Genomic DNA, 25,155 nt, shown 5'->3' with positions numbered 1-25,155 from the left:
TGAACTCTTTCTTAATCTGAACTGGTTTTTGATATGCGTCCTTTCTGATGTCTTAGATTTTTTTCTTCCATAAACTTAAAAAGATGGAGGTTTTGTCTGGCTCATGCATAATCTTCTGTCAGTATTAGAAGACACAACTCAGAAAGAAGTCTAGTTGAGTAAAGGAGGTACTCCTGGGTAAGAAGGGGTGATTTTAAAACCAAATACAATGTTTGGTACCAAGTACACCAAATCAACACTGAAATGCTACTCTAGGAAGACACATAGTCCTAACAGCTGAGAGGAGAGAGGCAGCTGTTCCTACAAGCATTGCATGGGTTATTTTTCTTTCAGACAAGCTTCTGAATTTGGGGAGGGTGATTTTGAGTAGTCAGTCAGTAGTTCAAATTGACTAAACTCTTTACTATGTAAAGAGATTTCAACAATAGATTGACAAGCATATAAATAAGAAAATAGACTTAACGTATACCCCCCTCCCCCCCCCTGAATTGCATGGATTGTTGACAAGCACTCAAAAAGAAAAATAAACTGGGCCCATAATAAAACACTGTTCTGCCACAAATACCAACTTGTAGCAGACGCAGAATTTGCACAACCTCACACTTGACCTTTTAAACTGCAATAGGAATAACTTGGCCGGCTGCAGCCAGCAATGGAAGAGACAGCGGGTATGGGTGGTATTACTCAGAACTGCCTCATCAAAAGACGTGCCAACTCCCTGACATGGAAATCACCCTTGGCAACTTTGCCAACAATTTATTTCCTGCCAGTCTGAAGGCACTTCTCTTTTTGGAATGGTTTTATCCATGCTCAGAGCAGAATACAAGAAGCAAAGTACTTTCTTTACTTCAAGGTGGCTGTGAAAATACACATGTAATAGAGGGAAATAAAGAAACAGAATCTGATGCGTGTTTTCCAAAGTGTCACTCGAGAACACAAAACAACAGTTTAACAGGGAAATATCTTCCTTTTCTATCAACTGGGTTTTTTTTTTTTTTTTCATTTTCTTTTCTTTTCATTTCTCCCTTAAATCCTTCAGGGCAAAAACCTGGATTTCAAATGCTAATTCATGTTTTGGACTTCAATCATGACTAAATAAGACTGGGTGTGGAGAGCGAAGGAAATTACTGTTGATTTTCAGGTTTAATAAGGAAGACAAAAACAGAACATGGAAGTTCTTTTATATATCCTCCTCCAAAACAGTTCAAAATTTACCTCTTTTAAAACCCTAAATCAGGCTAATGAGCTCCAAGAACACTTCTTAAAATTGTGTGGAATCATAGGGCAGTCTGCTGGCACAGGATAAAAGGGTGTACAAGCTAATTAGCTCCCTACCTCCTTTAGCCCCAATAATAGGTATCCTAGAGTTTAATCCACGTATAACTGGAATTTTAAAGCCCCAAACCCTTAAACCCCTTATACCATGGAAACACCCAGACTGATGTTTTTCTCAAAACAAAATAAAAATGCTAATGACTATGCTGCACAGTAAGGCCCTAATGACACAAAACATCTGTAAACTGCATCAGTTATTGTCACATAGGGGAAATAAAAACAGCTGTAGACTTTTCGTCATGTGCATAAGTTATTCCTCCCCATTAGGTTTCTGTACCAGTTTGTCTCTGCTAGCTGCACAGCATCATGAATGGTAAGTACTCACCAGCACACTTCAGGGGCCCTTGGAGAACTTGGGAAAGAATGTTTCTTTAAGCTTCCTTATGCTTGGTTTTAGGATATTTATTTAAAACTTGGCCACCCTACTTCCAATTTCTATTTCTTGCTGTGTTTGGCTTTCAAATAATTACAAAGAATATGAAGTAATTCTTGTTTCTTTTTCATAACTGCTGTTCTTGGTGGGAAAATTCAAAGTGTATCCCAACAATGATGTAAACAGTCTTAAATTTTCATTATCTAATTTCACATCTTCGTATAGAAATTTCTGCCCCAGGGGTTTGATTTCCTTTGGTTTGTAACATATTTTTACAACAGTCAGTTTTGGTTGAGAAAGAGGAAATACAATGCAGGTTAAAAGTTATTAGCCAGCATAAGTTAATGTTTTTTATTAAAATCATTCAGTAGTTATTAAATTGATATCAAATCATAATTTCAGTATTAATGCCAATATAACGTTAATCATCAAGTTCTTGAAGATGTAAATTGTTCCCTTTTTATCCTCCTAAATCTAAGCATAACTAGTCCTCAAAAACTCAACTGTTTTTTGCTGTTACTTAAGTAGGTGAAAAGCCCCACAGAAGACATATTCACTTTATTTCATACTAAATTCTACCTGTCAGCTAAGCAGCAGTCCTATGGGTAAAGACTCAGTCTCTCAGATACTGTATTTATTTACATGTATTTAGCATATGATAAGGCAAGCCATGGGGTGTGTATGTAGATAACGGATTTATAAGCTCAGCTGTTGCCAGATGGTTACAAATTGGCTGATAAATTTGGTACGCTTGAAGTCTGAAGTACGGTATTCATAAAGTGGCAGAGCTGCAGGCCCCAGTCTCACAAGGTGTTTCTTCTCTGTTGCAGGTGGGCAATCCTACTCGTCCCCTTCCACCACTGCCTCACAAGGCAGACTCATCCCAGCAGCTTTCTGGCTCTGAACAATAGGTGGTACACCTAGTTTCATCCTCCTGGTTTTCTTCCCTTCTTCTTTACTTTCTTTAATTACAAGTCAGGCTGCACTTTATCACTGAATATGGACTTCAGACTCTATTTGTATGAGGCCTACCAATGCCTCAGCTTCTAAATGACTTTTTACAGGCAGTGATTAACAAAACCCTCATATAGCATGGCATGAAAGCATCAGGAAAAATTCCTACATGATGTGATTCCATTGAAGTAGCTGGCTTAGACTAAGGAATAACACAACCCTTTATATCTGCATTAATCTGGGTTTACTAATTCCTAAAGAAAACACTACTGCAGGTTTTTTCCTAACTCTTAGTTGAGTCAGAGGTTCAATTTTAAAGCGTTTGCAACTTTTTTCTTTACTAAGATCAAGGGATGCTATTAAATTAAATGAATATAAAATCAAGTGCCTGATGAACAACAGAAGTTCATTTCTTTTAATAGGTCAGACTGCTTGTAATGAAGATACAATGATCAGTCTTAAAGAATCAAAGGATCTTCCCAGGGATGAATGAGATCAACACCAAGGCCAACATGCAGATTTTGATAATCAGGTATCTATAACTAACTATGCAAATGAAACAGTGTAGTCTTATTTCAGGCCCTAGAGGGTTCTTTTGATCAATCATATCTTGTGCAAAAGGCTTCAGTCTTCAGTGCATCTTTTTGAGTTTTAGTGCAAGTACTCATGTTCCTTTGTTTTATACACAGTTTCTGAGCATGTTTTCTCATAGGTTATTAATTCTGTATCAGCTGGCATAATTCTGACTTGCTGCTGTGGTTCTGGATGGCAGGGCTACAGAACTTTGCTGCCTTTCCATTGATGGAGCTGGAGAGATATTGTTAGGAGTGGGTGCTGTAGCATCGCTTCCATGTCAGTCATGGATCTGTACTGGATTGATCTCTGCCTACAGAAAATGTTCTCTTCCAGTTTGCGTGTCAATGGTCAGTGGCTGGAATAATGTCTTTGCAATGCTCTCTTTCAGGAAGTGCTCAGGGCAATTAACAAATACTAATTGTTAATTAGTATTTGAGGCAGGGCTTTATTTTGGTTACTGCCAACAAAGAAGTGAGATTTGTTGCTGTCTAAGGCCCTTTCCATATGTCCTGCAATCAATGTATGCCCATACCAAGCACCGTACCTGATATGGTGGCTGTGATACTTATGAATGTTTAGAAGAGTTAGGTGTCTGTCTTCATTGAGTTCAGATTACACTGCTTATCAAAGTCTCTTAAATTCCCAAAGTCTCTTGGGAATTTAAAAAATATTCTAGCTCCTGCCTATATAGCCCCTCTGCAACTGGATTGCTGTAGGGGTACAGGTACGTACATACATATTACATACAGCTTTGCACCAATCTCATGTTTATGCTTACATTAGTGTTACCTAACCTCTTTGTAAGTATTAGCTATTATGCACTGTGCAAGGTTATACACTCTTGTACTCCATAAAAGTGGAATGTGACCCCATGGAAAATATACTGACAAATCAAAATTTGTAATCGGTTTAAAGTTCAAGGATGCAGCCAAATCCTGAGCCAGGGTAATTTGACCTAGATTCACTGAAGTAGATTCGCAGTGAACTACATGAACAGAAGAACCCTGTCCCCACTGGTGGAGATCCCAAGGAAACACTTAAAACCTGATGAATGTCGTGGTTTGCTGCTTCAGGAAAATGAAGTTTCAGATTGAAAAGGGTATGTTTCCTTCTGCTACTTTCTACAAATAATAGTGACTGAACACTGAGGATGCTGAGGAAACTCTCTCCGTTGAGTTGAAGGGACACTAGCAACATACACCTGCTTATTTCTGTGCCACTAGAGAAGGGAGTGCTAAAACACTGTTTCCACTACTTGGACCAAAAATCTACATTTGTCATTCATTTGCTCCTGATACCTTTGGTAGTATCATCATCCTGTGTCCTTTTGTCCCCCTGCCCCCAAGCTCCAGGTCCATCTAGACATCGATATGCTGTAACTTTTAACCCCGTATTAACATCATTGCAACAGTTTTCTTCAGAAGTTCAGAGTTTGGATTCAGTAACTAATGTTCCAAGGACACTCTTTAAAAATTTTAGAACAAAGCAACCTTCAGCCGTCACTCACCCTCACAGATTTTTCCCAATTTTTCCATTCTCCCCCCAGAATGCCTGTATGTGTGAGTAATAAGGCTTGGGAAATCTCAGGAACTTTTCAACACCAAGGTTACTGGAGATACAGAAGAGCAGAACTTGCTAATAGCTCTGGTGATTTCTGGATATTGCTGACAGCTGTTTGAAGAATATTTTCAATATTCTTCAAACAGTTAAGAACCGGAAATAACAAGTATGTCTCAGCTATCGTTTCCATTAGTCTAAACACAAGGTTATCTATGCCTATGTATGCCAGTGAATCTTTCCTTGACTTGCACCAGTGTAACTGACTTCATCTTAGTCCTGGAAGGAATCAAACTGAAATATTTAAAGTGGCTCAAGCTATTTTAACTTTCTTTCCAGTAGACTCAGCACTTCTGAGCACCTGGATATTAGCTGTACCAGTTACTGATAAATAATGCACATTACCTTCTGCCACACCAGGTATTGTCATAACTGCCTTCACTATATTGAGGAAGACACTATCAATGGCTGGTGTTAACTTAGGCTTTGTGCAGTTATGGTAACTTTGTCATATATTTTGTGTTTCTGTTTCACCCTACATGATAAGAAATAGGAATTCAATAACGTAGTGGAAAATCATTCAGGGGGTCCTAGGCAGCCTAAGGTACTGCACTATTCGTGATCTTCATTCATTAGGGTCTTTCCATTGCTGTCATCCTGAGTTGATTGTAAATAGACTACATAGGAGAAAAAGATTCATACTGACAGCATGTGGATACATGACAGTGAGGAAGAGGACTCATGTTAATTCATGGAAAGACTTAATATTATTCATGTCTGAATTGATAGGATATGGGAGAATTGCAATAGGATTTTTATGCACGGAAGGCAGAATTTACTATATATGACGCGAAGGCATTTGAAAACAAAAAGTAGTAAAAAGTATTTTTTATATTAAATCATATGCAGGAAAAACTATGCTCTGCTGTTAATTGTGTTCCAAGCTTCTGATATGACAAGCTTGGATGAGTTATTCATCCCACTGTACCTCAGACTTTAAGGCTGCAAAATACCTGTATGCTATTGTCCTGCTTTGTCAGGTCAGCCTTACACTTTATGCTTTACTGTTTATAAACAGGATCAGCTCCTCTGGGGAAGTTACTATGGCTGCGAAGGCACAATGTGCTATGGGGAAATGGTCCTACTTGCTAAATAGGTGACTGCATTATCCCACTGTAACTGTTAGAATGCTGAACTGTAATCTAAAACTCTATTGTTCATTCATTACCTGGAAGAAAGTGTTCCGCTACAGACTGTGTGGCTAACGCAAGAGGTTCTGTTAGCATACCGCCAGGAATAAGCCGTTTATGTAACATGTAACACGCTCAAGTGCGCCTCGAAATAGAGAAACCCGTGAGTGTGGAAGGGCGGCGGGACCGCCTGCACGGGGGGGGCACATCGCTCGCTCCCGCCGCCCGGTTCCCCCATCTGACCGTCCCCGCACGGCCCGGCCCGGCCCTCCCGCCGCCTGGTCCTCGGAGTGCATCGCCGTGGGGTGGGTGCGACGGCAGCTCAGAGCACCCGCACCCCCCTCCCCCCCCCCAAATACCCCAAACCCACTCCACTGCCCTAACGGGACCCGCAGGAGTGGGGGGCAGGGAGCGTGAGAAGCAGTCAATCAACCGCGGGTGGGGAGCGGACCGGGGGAAGGGAACGGAGGGAACTGGGGTCAGGGTCCCCGGTGGCGGCGGGGGCCACTCACCATGGCGGCGGGGCGGTGGCGGCGGAGCGCTGTCCAGGGTATCGGCCGGCTCGGCGCGGCTCGGCTCTGCCGGCGCTGCCCGCCGCGCCCGCGCTATAAGGCACCGCCTCCTCCCCGGCTCCGCCGCGCCCGCCCCCGCCTGCGGACACATGGCGAGAGGGACCGATCCCGGACCGCGGACCCCGGCTCCAGGCAGCATTGCTCCGCCGGGGACGCCCAGGATTCCCTGAGGGTCCCCACTGCGCACAGGGATCCGGTGGAGTGCAAAGAGGGTCGGGAGACGGTGGCGAGAAACGGTAGGGAGGTGGGGACGCAATAGCTGAGAGGCAGCAGGGGTTCACCGAATCACAGAATGGATTGGGTTGGAACGGACCTTAAAGATCACCTGGTTCCAACCCCCTGCCATGAGCAGGGACTCCTTCCACTAAACCAGGTTGCCCAAAGTCCCACCCAACTTGACCTTGACCAATTCCAGGGATGGGGCAGCCACAATTTCTCTGGGCAATGAGTTGAGCCACGCTGCTCCACCACAGCCCTAGGCATCTCTGTGGATAGTGACGTGGCAAAACTGTTGGGAAGATTAATTTCAGAGGGGTGTCCACTGGCAGGCTGGTTTGGGAGCAGACAGGGTCGTGGGCTGGCTGCTGTGATACTGACATGACCCTGTTGTGTTTAACAGAAGGTTCGGTTTATAGCCCAGAACTTACTCATATTTGCAGTTGAAGTTCTCTGATCTGAAGCCCTGAATCCTCTACACAGTGTGCCAAAGTGAGATCGATTTTGCCCCACTGTCTAACTGTGTCAACTCCCCAGAGATCTATTAAGGAGGAGTTAATAAGCAAATGTTGATTTAGGTTAGCTAGGGAAGAGGCAGAAATCATGCAGGGCAGGAGGTACTGACCCCATCACAACTCTACCGCTGATACAGAACAGAAAATGATTGGGGAAGAGAAGAGGCTTGTGCTTGGTCGAACAAACACAAAATTTCATGGTTTCAATCATGCCTGATTTTTGCTCTAAATGCTAGTGAAGCCTTGTATCTCCTACAAAACACTTATTTAAACTATCAAAGCTTATTGAAAATGTCCTGCTTCTTTTTCCATTTTTAATAAAGCAGTATTTGGTATCAAAATAATCTTTCTTAAAATATTGAAATTCTTCATTTTTATCCTATTTTCTAAATTAAAACTTGTAAAAAATTACATGTTCAGACATGTGCTGCCACTGCTGCCCTCTCAGCTCTGTCTGTTCCATATAGTTTTACTGACTACATCTCACAGTCTTTCCTGGTTTCAGTGTTTCAAGGAGTAGAAATAATGTAAGAGGTCCATGTGTGGTGCAGGACAAGTGACATCTTCACACCCTAAAGTGTACTTGATGTATAGATGGGCTATATTTGTCCAAAATGAAGTGCTGATGTTCTAAACCCTGAGACTTCCTTTCTGGTAAGCTTTGTCCATGTACTACTTCATCCCACCTCATCCCTGCTGGCCCAAGCTGCAGAGAGACCCACCAAAGGCTGTGAGAATGGCTGGCTTCCCAGGGCTGCCAGCCCAGCAGTGACACTGGAGGAGCTTCACGTGAAAGCGTGTCCTCGTGTGACTTATAGCCCATTTTTACAGATGCAAATTTGTTTGCTCAGGCTTCCAGGTTCCAGTGTATCAGTCTAAACTGGTCTGTCATAATTCCTGAGGTTGACCTGCTAGCCTTTCCTCCAACTTATCTTTTTGTTAGGTTACTCATTAAATTATTTCTGCATTACCACAGACCATCTCAAAATATTGACAAAAAGTACCTTTCGATATCTATTCTGTCCTCAGAGTAAGTGTTCCCTCAGCGGAAAATTTCCTCTTTGTCCAAGAGATTTCTCCATAGGTGCTGTGGAGCAAGGAGCAGTTTGGAAGCTGACTGACAGAGAAACACGGCAGTGACTCAGTGCAGTGGAATACTTCAGCCTCATCATTTTTATTCCTATTTCTTTATAGTCCAAACAGGCTGGAGTTAATGTGTCAAGCCAAACCCAGATCTAAGAACAGGGTAATACAAACTATTTTTTCTTTATTATTGTTTTTCTTTGACAAAAACAGAAAGGAAACATGCTGAATTTTGCTACAGATTAAACACTTTCAATTTCTAGGATTCCTTGTGCCTGATACATTATATTAATACTAATCAATGTAATTTTCTTCCATAGTAAAAATTTTGGTTTTATTGAAACTGTAACATCAGGTACCACTGATCAGCCAATGAAGACACACATATGAAACAAACATGATTCTTGTGGCATCTCAAAGAAACTGTAATAGTATTATTGATACTTTTAACACTTATCTAATGGCCTGAATTTGGAGATATAACGGTTATGGCAGGATTCGGATTCATCAGTTGTGTATGAAGGGCAATGTCATGCATTTAGTTGGAGCCTGGGCACTGGGCATAGCAGAGCCCTGCCATGCATGTGAGTTTTGACTGGCTGTCGAATAGCATGTTGTCATGAAAGGAAGGGTGGAAAAGTCAACATGTGTAAAAATCGAATTGCATAGTTCCAGCTGAAATTCCCCAAACACAAGGAGAGCAACTGGAAGCAATTAAAGCTGCACTTCATTCTGAGGTGATGATGAAATGCCACAGGGGGTTAGCTTGAGTCCTGATGGTATAGGGGTTGTTGTAGGTTGGACCACATCACAAACAACTTAACTTACAGAATCGCAGAGGCCTGAGGTTGGCAGGGATCACCTGATCCAACCCCCTGCTCAGGCAGGGCCCCCTACAGCCAACTACCCAAAGCTGTGTCCAGTCAGACTTTGAACATCTCTGCACCCTAGGAAAAGCATCATTGAGTTGCAATGAATTCAGAGTTCCCAGGTCCCACTGGCCTTGCAGCTCAGCAGGAAACAGGGTGGACAAGGTACCACTGATCAGCCAGCAACCAGCAACTCTTGGTTCCTGCTAAGTGTCCATCAGTATATTTAGCTTTAGCTTGGGAAAGAAATGTGAAATCAAGATGTCTCCCATTGCCAGTCACTGCTCTTGATCATGATCTCCTCCAAAGCCTGGAATTTAAACTCAGGACCTGTCTGTTTCACAGAACTGCCCTGTCAGGAGCATCTGTCCAACTCAATGGCAAAGTGTCTCTTCTTTCCTCTAGCAGATAGTTCAGACAAAAGAGGTTATCCATTCTTTTTCTCATTTTATGGGCACAGGACAATGGTTATGTACTTAAAGATCTCGGATCTGCTAGTGATACCATGGGGAGTTACCAGGTCAATGTGACAGAATTAGTTAGCTCTCAGTGAGTGCTTGAGAACTATCAGTAATAAAACTGCATGAAATTAAATCCGAGTAACCAGGCTGAAGCAAAAAGACTGTAATTTATCAAAACTGATTTGACAGTTTGTCCTCCTTTTTTAATCTGGTACGCAAAGTTCTGTCTACAATGTACTTTTTTCTATGCTTTTCATTTTTGAAACTATAGCTGGTGTGATCTGTCTGTACAGCTAAAACTAAAACTTGTATTAAACTGCCAGCTGCAAGGGTGTAAAATAAAACCCAAGCCACAATAAACTTTTGCTGAAGGAAGTATTTACCTTAGCAGTTGCACAGCTTTTCTGGTTTTGTAACAAATATTATGTTTTAGCACCCTCTTCTGGAACAAAGTAACACTGCCGGTATGGACCCCGAAAGGCTTTGCTAAAGCTGGAAAGCAATTGCAAGGTGTCCAGAAAAGTCCTTGGCTGCAGTCACATATACAGTTTAGTTATGTAGTTTCTTATTCTATAAATTCACGTCAATTTTTATCATCCCTCTTTTTGTTATCATCTTTATATAAATAGTCTGTATTATTTAATTTAGGCAGCTAAGAGCTGGGAAAAGCTCTGAATAAAAAACTGAAGCTGAGCTGCTGCAAAAGACTCCAGTTGTAGGCACAGTTCCTTGTTGTCTGCACGTCTCCTGTGAGGAGCCTGGTGGCGTTAACTTGCTGTGAATTGCGGATGGACCTGAATGATCTCCCTCATACCTGCCAGTATTTACTATTAGGGTAGCATATGTGGGATCAAGTTTGGAATCATAGTCATGCCGTGTTGAGACCTACACACAATCACAGTATGATGCATAATGGTGAAATACAAAGGGAAAGGGGTGAAAGGATGCTGCTGTCTGTACTCCTGCCCTGGGAAATAGAAATGTGTTAATGCCAGAAGAAAGTTGGATGGGGGCAAGTCACCAAGTATATTCTGAGTAGAAGAAAGGGCTACACTTCATACAATCATAGAATCAACTAGATTGGAAAAGACCTTTAAGATCACAAAGTCCAAGAATTTTTTCCCAATATCCAATCTAAACATCCCCTGGTGCAGCTTGAGGCAGCTACCTCTCGTCCCATAGCTTGCTACTTGGGTGCTTGCATGCATATTTGATCTTGTATATATAGATCCATGTATATCATGATCTATATACATGGATTATATATGTATTTATCACGCCACGATGACTCCATTCCAAGATAATTCCTTGTTCAGTTATGAATGCTGGAGATGCGATGTGAATTAATCAACTACTATTAGTAAACCAGTTTGGAACCATAGGATGATGCCTATGAAATATTTTAATAGCCCTAAAATGTTGTAACAGCTGTTTTACAGGAAAGTGGTGGTCCCATACCCAGCAAACTTACTTTAACTGTAGATTTTAAGTAAAAAATCAGAGAAACAGGACAGTGTAGCTAGGAAGGAGATGAAATATTTTCCCAGAAGTTAATAGGGTAGTAACTGTTACTGGCTTGCTGCTTGTTTGCAGTGCAGAAAAAAACCCTTGCTAAGTATGTGTAACAACTGCTTAGGCTAGAATTAGAGTGATGTTTAAAGATCAGGAGACATACCAAAGTACAAACTTATTGACAAATAACAGAAAATATGTTTTGAATTAAATACTGGCACAAGACATGCTGAGTAGGTTAAGCAGAATACTAAAGAGGGCTACAAATGTTGGGAGAGAAGGCTAGGAATGGAAAGAGAGGAGTCTGTTCGATTTGGTGAAGTGACAGCAAATTTGAGGATGTGAATGGGGACTGCGTGTGAAGGTCATTTTGGTTTAAAGGTATCTTGAAAGGATGAGGCATGTGGCACGCTCAATGAACAGGAAACCCAAGAATTTTTAGCTTCTCTTAAAATGGGAGATTTTTTAATAATGCATAAAAGAAACAAAAAGACCTGTATTAACTTTGACATCTCACTGCAATGGTTGCATCTCCACGGGAAATCAGGCTTCTGTAGTAGTGGATTTAAACCCGTTTCCAGTAGTTTTACACGACAAAAGTTACAACCTTATTCCAGTGCTAAAAGCAGTCCATAACAGAATCAAGATTATCTCATGATTTCTGGAATAGAGTTTGCCCTCAGATTTCTCTTTAGTGGCAAGAGCAGCCTTGATGTACACCCCTCAATGTCAACAGAGGGCGAGACCCACGGCCGTGAGGAATGCGAACCAGGCTGGGACAGCACAGACGTAAAAACACTGCCCCGGCTGAGGCCAGGTAGCTCTGTTGTCCCCCTCTAGATCAAACCTGGGGAAGCAAGGGCACCAATGACAAGAGGCAAAAAGAGGAGCTGGAGACCAGGTTGCCCACCGTTACTAGACCTACACCACTGGTCTAAATCACGGCACGGGGAAGTGACAGCCCTAGTCTTAACCTCACGCGCACGGCTTCAGCCGCGGCATGTGTTCTAGCACACCGGCTGCTCCCCTCCCGTCCCCTCCGCCGCACAGGGCAGTTACTGGCCTGGCAACCAACCAGCCCACCCTGCTTTCAAGCCCTCCCTGCCAGCGCTGCCGGTCCTCCTCAGGCACCGGCCCCACCGCTACAGCCGTGACGGAAACGAGAGGACCGCCCCCGAGCAGCCACCGCGAACAGCCCCTCAGCCTCCCCCGGGCTGCGGCCGACCGCTGCCCTGGCAGTTAGCGGCACGGGGCATGCCGGGACTTGTTGTCCTTGTTGGCGGAAAGGCCCGCCGGCCCCGGCAGCTGGCGGGGAGGCAAACTGCAGCTCCCGGCATGCACTGCGCGCAGCCGGTGTCACCGCTGGAAGTCCTGCCCCGTTCCGCGGCTGCCGCTCCTCACGGCGGGTCGTGAAGCGGTGGGAGGAGACAGGGCAGGTGTCACCGCCCCGCCGGCGCGGCCGGGGCCTCTCAGCGGTCCTCGCTGTCTCGGTGGGGCCGCGGAGCCGCCCTCTCCCTTCGCCGGGAGTAGCGGGCAGCGATGCGAGGCGCGGTCTCCTCCCCGTAGCCGCCGGCGGGTCCCTGCCCTCCCCTCAACCCTGCGGCGTGACCTGCCGAGGGGCCGGCCGTCCCTGGCGGCCCTCACGCAGGGCTGAGCGGGCCCTGGCGGCCGCGGGTGGTGCTCGGCCCAGCCCGGGAGAGCAGCTGCCGCAGCGGGGAGGCATCTTCAAGGAGGAGCCCCCGGTGTCTGCGGAGAGGCGGCCGGCGCCATGTGGCAGAGCATCGGGCTGACCTTGCTGGTGATTGTGGCCACCCTGGCCTGCGTGCTGCTCTTCATGCTGTGCGGTGAGTTCCGCCCGCTCCCCTCGGCGGCGGGGGGCGAGGGAGGGCGGGAGGGCTGGCCTGGCTCCGGTGTACAGTGCTTGTGTCCCCCACCTTCACCTCCCGCCTTCTCAAATCTCTGGTGGTTCCTCTTCGCTCAGATTGACTGGAGGAAATGAAAGGGCACCGTGCCCCGGGGTGTACGGGACCGCGTGTGGTTTGCAGCGCCCCCTTCTCTTTGTTTCGAAATAATTTTGAGCCTTGAAATGCCTCCGGAGTTTAATTCGGTCACTAACCTGAAGCTGATAGCTTTTTGTTTTATGTGAACGGACTGCTGAGCAGTCGTTCCGCGCAGCTTGTACGTATGTCTGACATGCCAGTGAATGGAAGAAGTAAACTTCCTACTGGTACCCCTCAGCTTCTGACATCTGTTTGCTAGATTAGAATAGAGAGCAGCTCTCAGGAGTTGTGTTATTCTTTTTTTCTTATGTGAATCTAAAACTTGTGTATATATATATATGCATAGGTATGTGTGTATAGAGAAGGGTTATTTAAATGGAATTTGCATGTCTAGAGGTCTTGGAAGGAATCAGCAGTGTAGCGTATGCAGGTGTTGGGATCAATATGCTGAATTTTTTAACTCACTCCAAACCCGCCACCACCAAACTACACCATAGCTTATGGTGAAATGCCTGTGAGATAAAAAGCAAATGCCAGGTTGATTGTAAGTGATTATTGGAAACCAAGGGAACAAAGTGGAGTTAGCTGATGTCTAAAATTTAAAATGTTCAATGTTTTGTAGCAAGCAAGTAGGCAAATCAAACAGTACAAGTTTAAAGCAGAAAATTGTTGCAGGAATCTAACATGTCTGTGTCTCAAACAGTGCATTTTCTTGCTAAAATTTATTACCTTATTAAAAAAAAAAAGCCTAGTTTCTTTTTAAAAAGATAAGATTTCCAGCCTACGTGATTCTGTGATCACATAGTTCTCACCATAAAATGATTTCTGCATGGAGGAGCTGTAAACAGGTTAGGTTTGTCTAGCCTGGAGAACAGATGATTGGAGGAAAGGTAATGGTTATAGAGCTGAGAAAAGTTAAAAGGGTGAAGTGGAAATGGTTGTGCAACTTCATCATTACAGAGGAATCAGAGTACATGAAGTTAAATGATCAAGCAACACGCTCAAAGTTTTCTTTTATGCAAGCGGGAAATAAATTGCAAGCTCATTAACAAAAAATATTTTTGTTTCTGAAGCTTCTGTCATTTAAAGTTCATAGAAGAAGGGTCCGTATCTTTAAGCTATAGAATGAATATTCAGGTAAGGAAGATTCTGAAATACAGATAACTGGTCCTGTAAGGCTGTATGAGGGTATATTTCCCTGGTCTTGTGCTCTTTCCTGTGTGTCCTGTACTGGCCATTATTACAGAGCAAGCGGTTACCTAAGTGGCTATTTATTAAAGTTTGTGTGCTCATTAGATTTGTCTGGCCACTTTTCCTCTTTTATAAGATGAAAGGTGGTTCTTGTTACTTGCTAGGTAGCTTATGTTTTTTAGGGTTTTTATGCTTTCAGACTGTGCATATGAGATTTTTGCTTACTCTGTTGCTGAAAGTTTAAAATGATTTTGCTACATGCAGTTCAAAGCTGGAAATTAGGATAATTTTCTCCAGGCCTTTCGTCTTTTGTCTGTATGTGACAAGTAGAATTTAAATGCTAGGGTTCTGTAACTTTGTCTGCTAACCTAAGCATCTGTCTAATGCTTTCTTGCTTAAAAAAGGGAAAAAGTATGTAGTAAATGTCTTTTTAAAAGGTTTATAAATACTTAGCAATTTAAAGACCCATGTTTTACATTGAGCTTGGATTCCATGAATACTTTGTTTTGAATCCTTCATTGTGTTTTACTTTCAACAGCACCAGAGCTTGTAAAAAGATTGCTAAAAATCACCCTAGATTTCAAAAGTACTGATCATAGGAAGCTGACATGTTCATTGTTGGGTTTTTTTGTTTTTTTTTTTTTTTTTTTGTGAGGATTAGAAGTGGCTCAGTAGGATTTGATAATGACTTGCAGTATCGGTAATTATTTTTTCCACATACAGCATTTATTAATATTGGTACATGTCTAGTTCTTGTGCCATGATTATTAATAGAAAATATTCAAGGAAAACAGCGTCAAGACCACTTCTAGAAAAAAATGAGTACAAGCTGCTTCCAATTCAGCTGTTTATCTGTACCAGCAATAGACAGTTTCTTACCCACCTGCTTATCTCCTGGCTTCTATTCTTTACAGCCTGTTAGACTCCCAGGGAGATTGAGTGCTGGTACGACAGGATATGAATAAATGTCAGCCAGTGAGACATACAAATTAAAGGACAAACCTGAGACAAGAATGGCTGGATATAATCCTGAGTAAGCTTGATCTGATGATAAGAATGTTTTACAGCCATCTGATGAGAAGCATTGAAACAGGCTCTTCAAAAGACTTACAAGATCAAAAGCTGTAAACATAAATTTTGCGTGGCTTTTAAAAGGACTTGTGCTGTGAATGATTGCAGAGAACAGTAGACTTCCAGGAGGCGGCCTATGATCACGTGGATTTCTGCTGCTTATCACATACGATGTGATAAGTGCTATCAAAACTTAAATAATGGGGGAAAAAACTTCATTTTATCATTTTTCTCAATTGAAGAGACAAAATTCAAAGCACAAACTACCAGAACTTATTTGGACCAGTTCTTCAGCCATGTGAAAAGCAAAGGTTTATGCCCAAATTGGGCGTTTATGCCTATAATAAAGAACTTTGAATAAATGACCTGATTTTCTTTCAAACATTTCTGGTTGCTTCTAACTGCTACTTTCAACGTTAATGTGAATTTGTTTGGAAGGCTTACAGCTAGCAACATCTCTATTTGTAAACTGATCACATCTGACATAGAAACCATTGAGGGACTGTAAACACAGGGGTTTTTTGGTTTGGTTTGTGTTTTTTTTTTTTTTTTTTTTCCCAGTTTTTCTGTTAAAAGTGGGACTAAGGTAACTTGATGCCAGTTTTTCATTCCCTTTTCCGATTTCCTTTCTCTGTCTTCTCCCTGGTAGTCTAATTGCTACCTCTGTGTATTCCATGTTCCTCTGCAGATGGAACTCATGCATAGTCAAGGACAAGGTAAAATATCAGCCAAGATGAACTGAAGTACTGTTTACCTCTGTGTATTTGTTTTGTTTTTCCAGTGTAGTAATGTGTGGAGCCATATGAAATTGCAGAAATGCCTTCAGTGGAACAGATGGAAGCGTTCATCTCATCTGGCAAGAGAGGCTAATGAGATGTGGTTTGAGGGATGTGGCCTTAAAACAAAAAGCATGTAACTCATAAGATGCTGAGACAAATGCGTGGTTTGTTTCACAAGCCTGAATTCAGTTGCCATCTGAATTTCAGATGGGAAACTCTGAGTCCTGAATTCTACCTGAATAACTTTAATGCTTAGTTTAAACAGTTTTGTAACTATCTTGAATGAGTGAACCTTGTAAACTACTTCAAAAGACGAGGAAAGTCATGCTTGATTAGACCAGCAATAAAAAGACAGTACCCTTTAATTTGAAGTTGAGTTTTGAAATGATTACAGATGGGAGATCTGAAAAGAGCTGAGTTTCCTTGCAATCAGTCAGCAAGCAACACTTAGTAGAGTCTTGCATTAAATAGGACCAGGTTTAAGGAGCCATGCAGAACCAGGCACCATGTTGCTGATGTCTTCTGTTACTTCAGTGTCAGAGTAGTGGAAGCTTCCTTCAGCCTGATCGTCTCCATAGCAAAGCTTTCCACTAGGGCAGTGTATTACCTAAGTCTTAAAAATGGCACAGCATCAAAATGACTTGTCTGTGGTCACAGAAGACATCTGACAGTCCTCAGAGTAAAGCCCTGTTATCTCAAATCTCAGGTTAGCATCTGGAGCTCTGTACTCCTTTTTAAAACTATAGCTGCTTAAGATTTTCTGTGATGGACACTTCATTTGAATAAAGGCAACATAAACCTTGGTGATAACCTAGTTCCAGATTAGTCCTCGTGTGCTGGAGTAATAACATCCTATTTTCAAATCAGCAGGGACACAGAGGTAAAATGATCTTGTAAAACTGAACAGAAAGTCCACAGCAGGCTCAGAAATAGAAGCCAGATTTTCAGACTCTGTCTTGTGCCATTACTGTATCACCTTCCCTCCTTTCTTGGTTTAATTTATTTCACAGAAGAAAAATCAGGTTGCTTTACCCCAGCATTTCATATTAGCGCTGGGTTTTTTGTTTTGTTTGCTCTTCCTGATTCAAATTGAAAATGTGTTCCAATAAAGAAATCCATCCGTTAGCTTTTTGAGGGGTGTACCCCTCACCGTCTGAGGTGGATTAAGGCAATTAGATCACTTTGCTTCTTTCCCTTTTACAAAGAACTAGGAGCTGGTGGAAAGTAACAGAAAAGGTAGCTTTTATGAAGCATAGTCAAATCATAAAATGTGTTTAACATCCTGATACTGCATAGATGTTACGTATATCTATGTATGAGTCAGTGAAAGAGGCTTTGACTCACGGTCCCATCTTCACAAACACATTGCAACATGATTTTATAAGAGGGGTTGATATACTGATGGAATAATGCCAAATGTGGCTTAAATGTCTTTGGATGGCACCTGGCAGTGGTATTTTAAGTGACAGAGTGGCTCTCAGCTTTTAGTGAGTGCTAAACTCTGCAAGGCTCGGAGCTGCTATTTTTTCTAAATGCAAAATATTGTCTGTCATAGACAGGATTTCACAACTTGCTCTGGATTCAAGTATCTGTTACACCTAAAGCTGGAGCCCATTCTTTAAATTGCTATAATGTATTGTGGGGTCTGGCTTGCCTCTTTGAGTAGCAGTGTCTTTCACCAATTAATGTAGGAATATTGTATGTTACAGTCTGCAAGTTATCACTGCTAGTTTGCTGAAGCTATATTGTGGGTATGCTGTTCAGCTTCCACTGATTCAGTCAAGGAAAGGATGCTTTGAAAAGGTAAATCAAATGGCTAAAGAAAATACAGCAAACACTAGAAGACTGATTCACATCAAATATTTTGTGTGTGGTGAAGTTAAACCAGTAGGACTTCTTGGAGAGCAGCTTACCTGAACAAAGCGGAAACTTTTGAGATGCAAATAGCGGGGTCAGTTACCTGTTCAGGAAGAGCTCTGCAGCAAAAGAGCTGCAAAGATAAACTGAGCTGTATACAGAAAAAAATGTGTGAAAATGCCCATTTTTCCCTGTTTTGGGTGGTTTTTTGTTGTGTCTTTTAAATTACTTAACAATAATTATTTAAAGTACACAATTATGTAAGTTACAGTTCTTCACTGTGGCATGATGTTGGGTGTTACCATTTTACAATGTTCTTAAGAGGCTGAGAAATTAATGGAAAATGCAGTCTTCTGATTCATAAGAAACTTCGTACTGTGAATCTGCCTCCAGGCTTTATGTGTGGTTTTGTTTAGTGGTGTATTTAGTTGATATTGTTGCTGGAGAGAGTTTCTCTTACCCAGAATAACTTGTTCTTTCGTAGTCTGGTTCCAAGGAAATTCATACTTGCTTAGTAACAGTGAGGCGACAGGGAGTCTCAGCTGAAGAGGTAGTCTTAGCTTGATACAGACAAGTGTGTTTGTTTTGGGGATTTTTTTCTTAACTTTCCGTCCAAGCTGGCACCGTAACTAGACCAAGTGAAAAAAAGAAATCTTTCTACTTTGATTACTTTATACCTAAATGTCTCTGCTACAGGCTGGGAAATCTTGTGATGTTTTGAAACTCTAATTTTCAAGCCTGGTTGCCCTCCCTGTTATCGTTGGCTAAGCCTATTGTAATTTTCTTTTCAATGCACTGCATTGTGGTTCACTTCACCTGGCTGTTACCATCGGTGTGGCTGTTTGCCAGCTGTAACCAGTCATGTTGGCTGATTATTTGTACTGTCTTGTTTGTAGTCTTGAGCTAGAATGCTTTTAAATTTGTTTGTGGCACTGGGTATTTTGGGTATGCAAACATGGAAAAAAATAATGCTGCTTTTCTTAAGAGTGTCTGTGAATGAACTGTGACGTTCTTTAGTATTTCTCCCCTCACAGTAGTAATTCTGTGTGTTGAGTGGCCTTTTTGCAGTGATAGAGGAAGCATGTGGTCTGCTGTATCCTAAGCTAAAATACCTCCCTTAATGGGGTATTTATTTGTGCAAAATATATTCAAGTCATGCTTCTGTGAAGTGCTCTATAACTCTTTTGGGAAGGCCCTGAATATTTTTGGCTTGTTCTCCCTGCTCTGTGGTGTTCTCTGCAAGTGATGCGTCTGTTTCATAGTAATTGACTTTGTGGGTGGTTTTAATTAGGATTTTAAACAATCAAATAAAAACATGACCCCAGCAAAATAATTCATGGCTGGCAGTCATCCCCCTGTATGCTTAAGTGGATTTAGTAGAATGTATCACGTGCTTTTCATGTACTTCGAAGTCTAGTGTCTCAAATTTTGCATCTGTCAACAAGTTGGGGAGTTGGATATATTTTTAAATGCCTTGTAATATGCTGTGTAGGTCTCACTTTGTTTGCAAGAGTCCTGTGTTCACTTGAACTATTTTATGCATTTTCTTTCCCATGCGAACTAGCATGGCTTTTGGAAATTTGATTACTTTTAAAGATGCTTAGATCCATACGAAGAGTGAATTGGTTTATGGTTCTCAAAACGCAGAAAGCATTGAGGATCACAGAGATCTGAAATGCCTCCCAGTGGAAGCAGAATTTCAGAATTGCAACTTCAATTTTTACATCTAGATCTGAAAGAAAAAAGATGCCGAACCCAGGCATCTGCCATCGAGGCTTTTTCTGGGTGCAGGGGGCTTTAATGCATTTATGGGACATCAGATTCAATTTGATCACAAATCATGTAAAGGTTTAGGAGTTAACGGAACAGGGAGTACTTGGTAAGCATTAAAGATTGTCATATAAAAGCTTTCCTCCAACTTTCCTCAGCAGCAGTTAAGTTTCAGAACTAAAAAGTCTGCAGGATGTGAAAACCATTCCAGGAGGGAGCGGAAGGGTGGGATCTTGTTTCTTCCTAAGCAGTGGCTTGCTCGAATTAGCATGACTGATTACAGAAGAGGAAGACAAATAGTGGTGCTGTGGTTACAGAAATGCCACTTATTAGTCTTTAATCCCCTTCCCTAGCACATCTCTGTTGTCCACACTCAGAAATCTGTTTCTGCTGACAGATGTGTAATTGGGAGGATGGGTTTCCACAGCTCTGTGAAACAGGACTCTTACTATTTGCATCTGTAGACAGAAGTCAGCTTGACAATGAAGGGCACCTGGTAATAGGTTTAAGGAGATAGACCTTCTGAACTCTGTGCAAGACAGGTAGGTTCTGGGATTGCAAATGATGCTTAGATAACATCTGTTTTCAAGTAGCCGTTTAAATTTTATTCTACTTAACTCTGTATTTTACAGAGAAGTTACATTTCTGTTCTGTAAATGGTGAAACTTGACTGGTTGGTTAGAGGGAAAGGGATAACACTAATTCTTAGCTGGGTAAAACTCCAGTCTCTCTTGATGTAAATGCTTAGATAAGGGAGAGACCTTTTAAAAGGAAGATTTTGGTTTACGTTTAGATATTATTTGTATCTGCTTTTTAAAGTTCCTTGGCTACCTGTTATATGAGAGAAGAGGAGCTGGATCTTAACTATTTTTCAGGAGAGATTTTAGCAACATGACTATCCCAAACCTTTACTTGGGACTCAGAGTATTCTAGTGGTGGAGCAGAATATAAATTTACCAGAGAATGTTTATGTAATGGGATTTGGACATGGTGAGGGAACACCTTGAACTGGGGGTGTGTGATCTTTTAGTGAACATAACGAAGACCTTGTGCATTTCAAAATAGGATTTATCATAAAACATGCTGTTAATTTCAAGATCTCCCAAAGTGTGCTTAATAGTGCTTACATAATGCAGCTTTAAAAATGTGATTTTTGGAACGTGTTTGCTGAGGGTAGAAACTCTAGTGCTACCTTTTTACATTGTCTGTGTAATGAATCCTGAATCCTTGTTTTAGGTGTAACCACAGAAATTGCTTTTCTCCTGACAGTTCTTTATCTGTGTAGTCATGATCACCCACCTACTGCTTGCTTTGGCACAGTACAGTTTGTCCAGAGCTTAAATGTTTGTTGCTGAATGAGGACAAACTATCGAATTGGTATTTACAAGACTGTAGAAAGGGTTTTGTGGGAGAGGTTTTGTGATTGACACTTGGCGATTAGAGGATGGGAGCTGATAAAAGTTTTTTTCCTCACTTTTCTGGTCTAGTTTGACTGAAAGCTGACTATCAATTTCGAAGGAGTAACTGAGCATTACCTTTTTTCTTTCTCTTGCAGGCTGGTATGTCGTCTGGCAATTGTTTTTGTCCAAATTCAAATTCCTGAGAGAATTAATAGGTGATACAGGATCTCAGCAGGGAGATAATGAGCCTTCAGAGACTGAAGCTGACCAGGAGACTCCACCTTCACCTCTGAGAAGCAGACAGAAATCTGCTCGGCAACGAAGGGCACCTACGGAAGACACAACCTAAAGTACTCTGTTGAACTTCTGACTATGAATGGTTAAGCACCTCTGCACTGTGTTGTTCAGTGGTTTGATCTTACTGAAAAACTGACTTAAGAGGTAGTGTTAGTACCTGTGGACCTTTACTTTTGAACTACCAATGTAAGCTACTTCGGCAGAGGTTCAGGGAGGGCTTCAGCAGCGAGTCATAGAATACTGAAAGAAAGGAGGGGTGGAGAGAAACCTCCATCAAAAAATGCTGTACTGCTGTAGTTCCTATCTCTGCACACAGGTTAAAAACAGGTCCTGGACCATAGGCTTAGCCTTTGCATTAGTCTGAGCATAGTGAGCATTTCAGAGTTGAAATGGTTTCTAAATTATTTTTTTCTTTACAGCACTGTAACTACATATAGTGAAATTGAGTTTTATTTCCTTAGCTATATATGAATATATATTTTTTTCTTCAACCTTGAGAATGCATGTGAATTTGAAAAACAGTTGAAAGGATATCCTGCTTTAGAAAGTATTCTAAAGCGAGATTTTAATTATGTTCTTATATAAAAAGTATAAATGAAATATGAGAAATCAATATTAGATGCACATGGTTTGGAGGTTTTTATTATCTCCCTTTTAAAAAGAAAGGAATCAGGTGGTAAGACCTGTTTTCTTGGTTTTGGCATAAGAAGGGTAACAGGTTAAACAGTCTTGCTAGGTCTGTTTTTCCTGAACCTTTTACTCTAAGTCCAACTTATGTTGGAGAGGGGAAGGTGCCTAGGTTATGTACTCACTACATAGTATTCTGAAGTATTGTCTTTGGGCTTTGAATACTAAGCACTTCTCTAGTTCACTTTGTACACCTTCACATCAGGTACATGGTACCTGACATAACTTCTTTCCTGGAACCAGTTAAGGCATTCTGACCAGTTTGGTAGACATCACTGTAGCACTTTGATAGTGTTATAGGAATGAATTTGGTACCTCAGGTTTGCTGGAGGACTTACTGATTTTATTTTTTTTTTTTTACTGGTAGTAAGCAGGTGCTCCTGTTTCTTTGAGAATGAGTTATATGGCTATTTTGACGTTGCACTTCAGAACGAACAGCTTCACTTCTGTTTATCTAGCAGCTCTGAAGACTGATGCGTGAGATCTTTGGGAAGAGGAGGAACATGCATGTACCACCTCTGATGTGTGTGTGTGTGGTGGTGGGGAGAGAGAACTACCAATAGGTCTTGTCATGAACAGATCCAGTTTTCTCTTAAAGGTTGGGTATGTGGTAGTGTTTGCATCATTGCTCCCTGTATCAAAACTTAAACAGGACTACAAAATTGGTCTTGTACTTCCAGCTGTTAAGAAATTTAAACCTGTTACTACCAAACTGTTGGTTTGGTTTAGTTATACAGCTAAAAGCAGCAACATTTAGGTTTTCATCAAGTAGGCCTACATCTGGGAAAAGAGCACTCTTTTAGTGCCTTTATGTTTTGTGAATACTGTTCAAAAGCTAAGGAGAGCATTCACTTTATAAAATGATTTGGATGTTTCAGTATTAAAATATATAAGATCAACCCTGACCTTCCTCTGGAGCCTGAAAGTCTGCTTTGTTTACTAGCACGTGCATACAAGCATGCTTTGTGTTACAGGGTTACATTTTCAAGCATGATTAGGCAGTGCTATGTACATATCCTTGAAACACATATAGGAGTATTGATAGTCTTCTTACTCTATCCTGTCTGCTGGCAAGGGAATGCCTAATGATGCTGCTTGTATTTTTAATTAGTAAAATCGATTAGTAAAATTTAATTAGTAAAAATGAGCAAAAGCAATCGGATTCTATTTCCAGCTGCTTCCAGTCACTTGCCTTCACAACTTACTGTCACAATATTCTTGCATCTGTACGTCTTGTTACATGATGAGACTTCCAGTTTAGCAGTGCTAACCAATTGCTGGTACATTTTCTTAAAGATTATAGCATCTTTGTCTTGGGCTTTGCTAATATAGGCTTACAAATAAAGATATTTTTTGTACTGACGTGTAGGGTATTGACACTCCACTGCACTTCACTTTTACCTAGAGTTTAGTGCACAGAAGATGGCAAAAGACTGGTTCGTGCATGTAGTATCCCCAGCTGAGATGTAAGTAAAGGTTAACTCAGTCTCTGCTTCTAGTAGCTGTGAAGAAATGTGAAGTTACAGCAATATACATACCGAGCCAGGGTAGCTCTAAAGGCGCAAGAATCTAGACTCTGGAGCATGACAATGAAGGAAAAATCCATGCAGGTTTGAGTGCTGACATTGATCAAATATGCAATAAGATGGATGTGGAACCTCTGGGTAGCTCATCTGCTCTAGCCAAACAACTCCCTTCTCTCTTCCTTGCTGTATGTAGATGTACATTTCACTCCCCAGAGTTATTTTCATTCTCTTTTATTCTTTTTTTTTTTTTTTGTTAAACAGCTAATGCTGGTTTTTAAATCTTGCTGTGACATAGCTGCCAATGACGCTGTCTGCCTAGTGTATAACTTTAATGATCCTATTAGTACCAGGCGAAAGGTTTATATTGCGTGGTTTGGAAGAATTTTGCAATGCTGATGTCTTTTGTCAATGCATATTTTTTTCCTGAAGGTATCTGTAGTCAAGTCTCTGTACAGGGCGCTTCATATGCAAACCTGTAAAAGCGAAGCTGAGTGTGAAAGCGTACTTGTGATAAGACCTGGGTTCTGATTGCTGGCAGTCCATTATACTCATGTCTTTGAATCCATTTTTTACCAGTGTACTTCTGAAATGTTACTGGTGGGTACGCACTTAAGTTTGAATTGACCCATTCAAGTCTGAAACCTGATGAAGGCAACAGGGTACACAGTTGGTCTTGTTTAGTAGGATCTAGTTTAAAAACTGTTTTATTGCCTTATTGTTGCAGCCATTCTCTTGAATGTATTTTGGGTCTTTATTTTAAATACAGTCATATCACCTTTGTTGCAGGGGCTGTGTAACTTTGAATAAGCAGTAATTACCTATGTTGTATGTGACAGTGCTGCACTTGTGAGCAACTTGCTGCTTAATATCAGGTTTTACACTGAACTAGATCTGTGTATGTACTTCTGTTTCATCTGAAAATGATCGGCACAAAGAATGTGTTCAACGCGGTTATTTGCTTCTTCAGTGTTACTGTACTTAAAGCTTCTGTGGTTGTCTGTTTTTGTTGTTAACTGTTCTTTTAACTGACTGCACAGATGAACAATAAAGTAACCAGACTTGATACGAATATTTTGAGTGGTTTTCTGACTTCTTTTCAAGTGGGGTAAGACTTCTTGGAGTAAGCCTGTAGAGTAAGACTTCTTGTTTGAGCATGTAACACTACAAGAGACTTGTCAACATTCTAGCTGGTGTAATACCTACAGATTACTTCATTACAAAGGGCGGGTTAGCAACTCTCTTCTAGAGCAGTTATTACAGGTGTGTGTTCTGCCTTATCCTTGAAGGTTGTCACCCATTGTGTTTGTGGTGCACCTCCCTCTGCTAGCACTGTTTGTGTGTGCTGCCACATCCTGAATGCTGGC

At 41.5% G+C, this 25,155-nt stretch overlaps 2 protein-coding genes across 2 annotated transcripts in view; one reads left to right on the top strand and one right to left on the bottom strand.

Moving 5' to 3' along the window:
- The window catches only part of ELOVL2 (ELOVL fatty acid elongase 2), a 41,367-nt gene extending 34,792 nt beyond the window's left edge, over window positions 1-6,575 (bottom strand). Inside the window, exon 1 of the mRNA XM_065669287.1 lies at window positions 6,498-6,575. Within this exon, the coding sequence (XP_065525359.1) occupies window positions 6,498-6,500 (3 nt within the window). The 5' untranslated portion in view covers window positions 6,501-6,575. The remainder of the gene's footprint in view (window positions 1-6,497) is intronic.
- A 6,047-nt stretch (window positions 6,576-12,622) lies between these two features.
- On the top strand, window positions 12,623-24,860 carry SMIM13 (small integral membrane protein 13). The gene is made up of 2 exons (XM_065667358.1): window positions 12,623-13,057; window positions 21,437-24,860. The coding sequence occupies exons 1-2, from the start codon at window positions 12,982-12,984 to the stop codon at window positions 21,628-21,630; spliced, it is 270 nt and encodes an 89-aa protein (XP_065523430.1). The 5' UTR covers window positions 12,623-12,981; the 3' UTR covers window positions 21,631-24,860.
- The last annotated feature ends 295 nt before the right edge of the window (window positions 24,861-25,155 follow it).

The sequence above is a fragment of the Lathamus discolor genome, chromosome 2, assembly GCF_037157495.1.
Source record: "Lathamus discolor isolate bLatDis1 chromosome 2, bLatDis1.hap1, whole genome shotgun sequence".
Taxonomy (NCBI): domain Eukaryota; kingdom Metazoa; phylum Chordata; class Aves; order Psittaciformes; family Psittacidae; genus Lathamus; species Lathamus discolor.
Note: the sequence above shows the minus strand (reverse complement) of the source record. Positions and strands in the feature narration are given on the sequence as shown.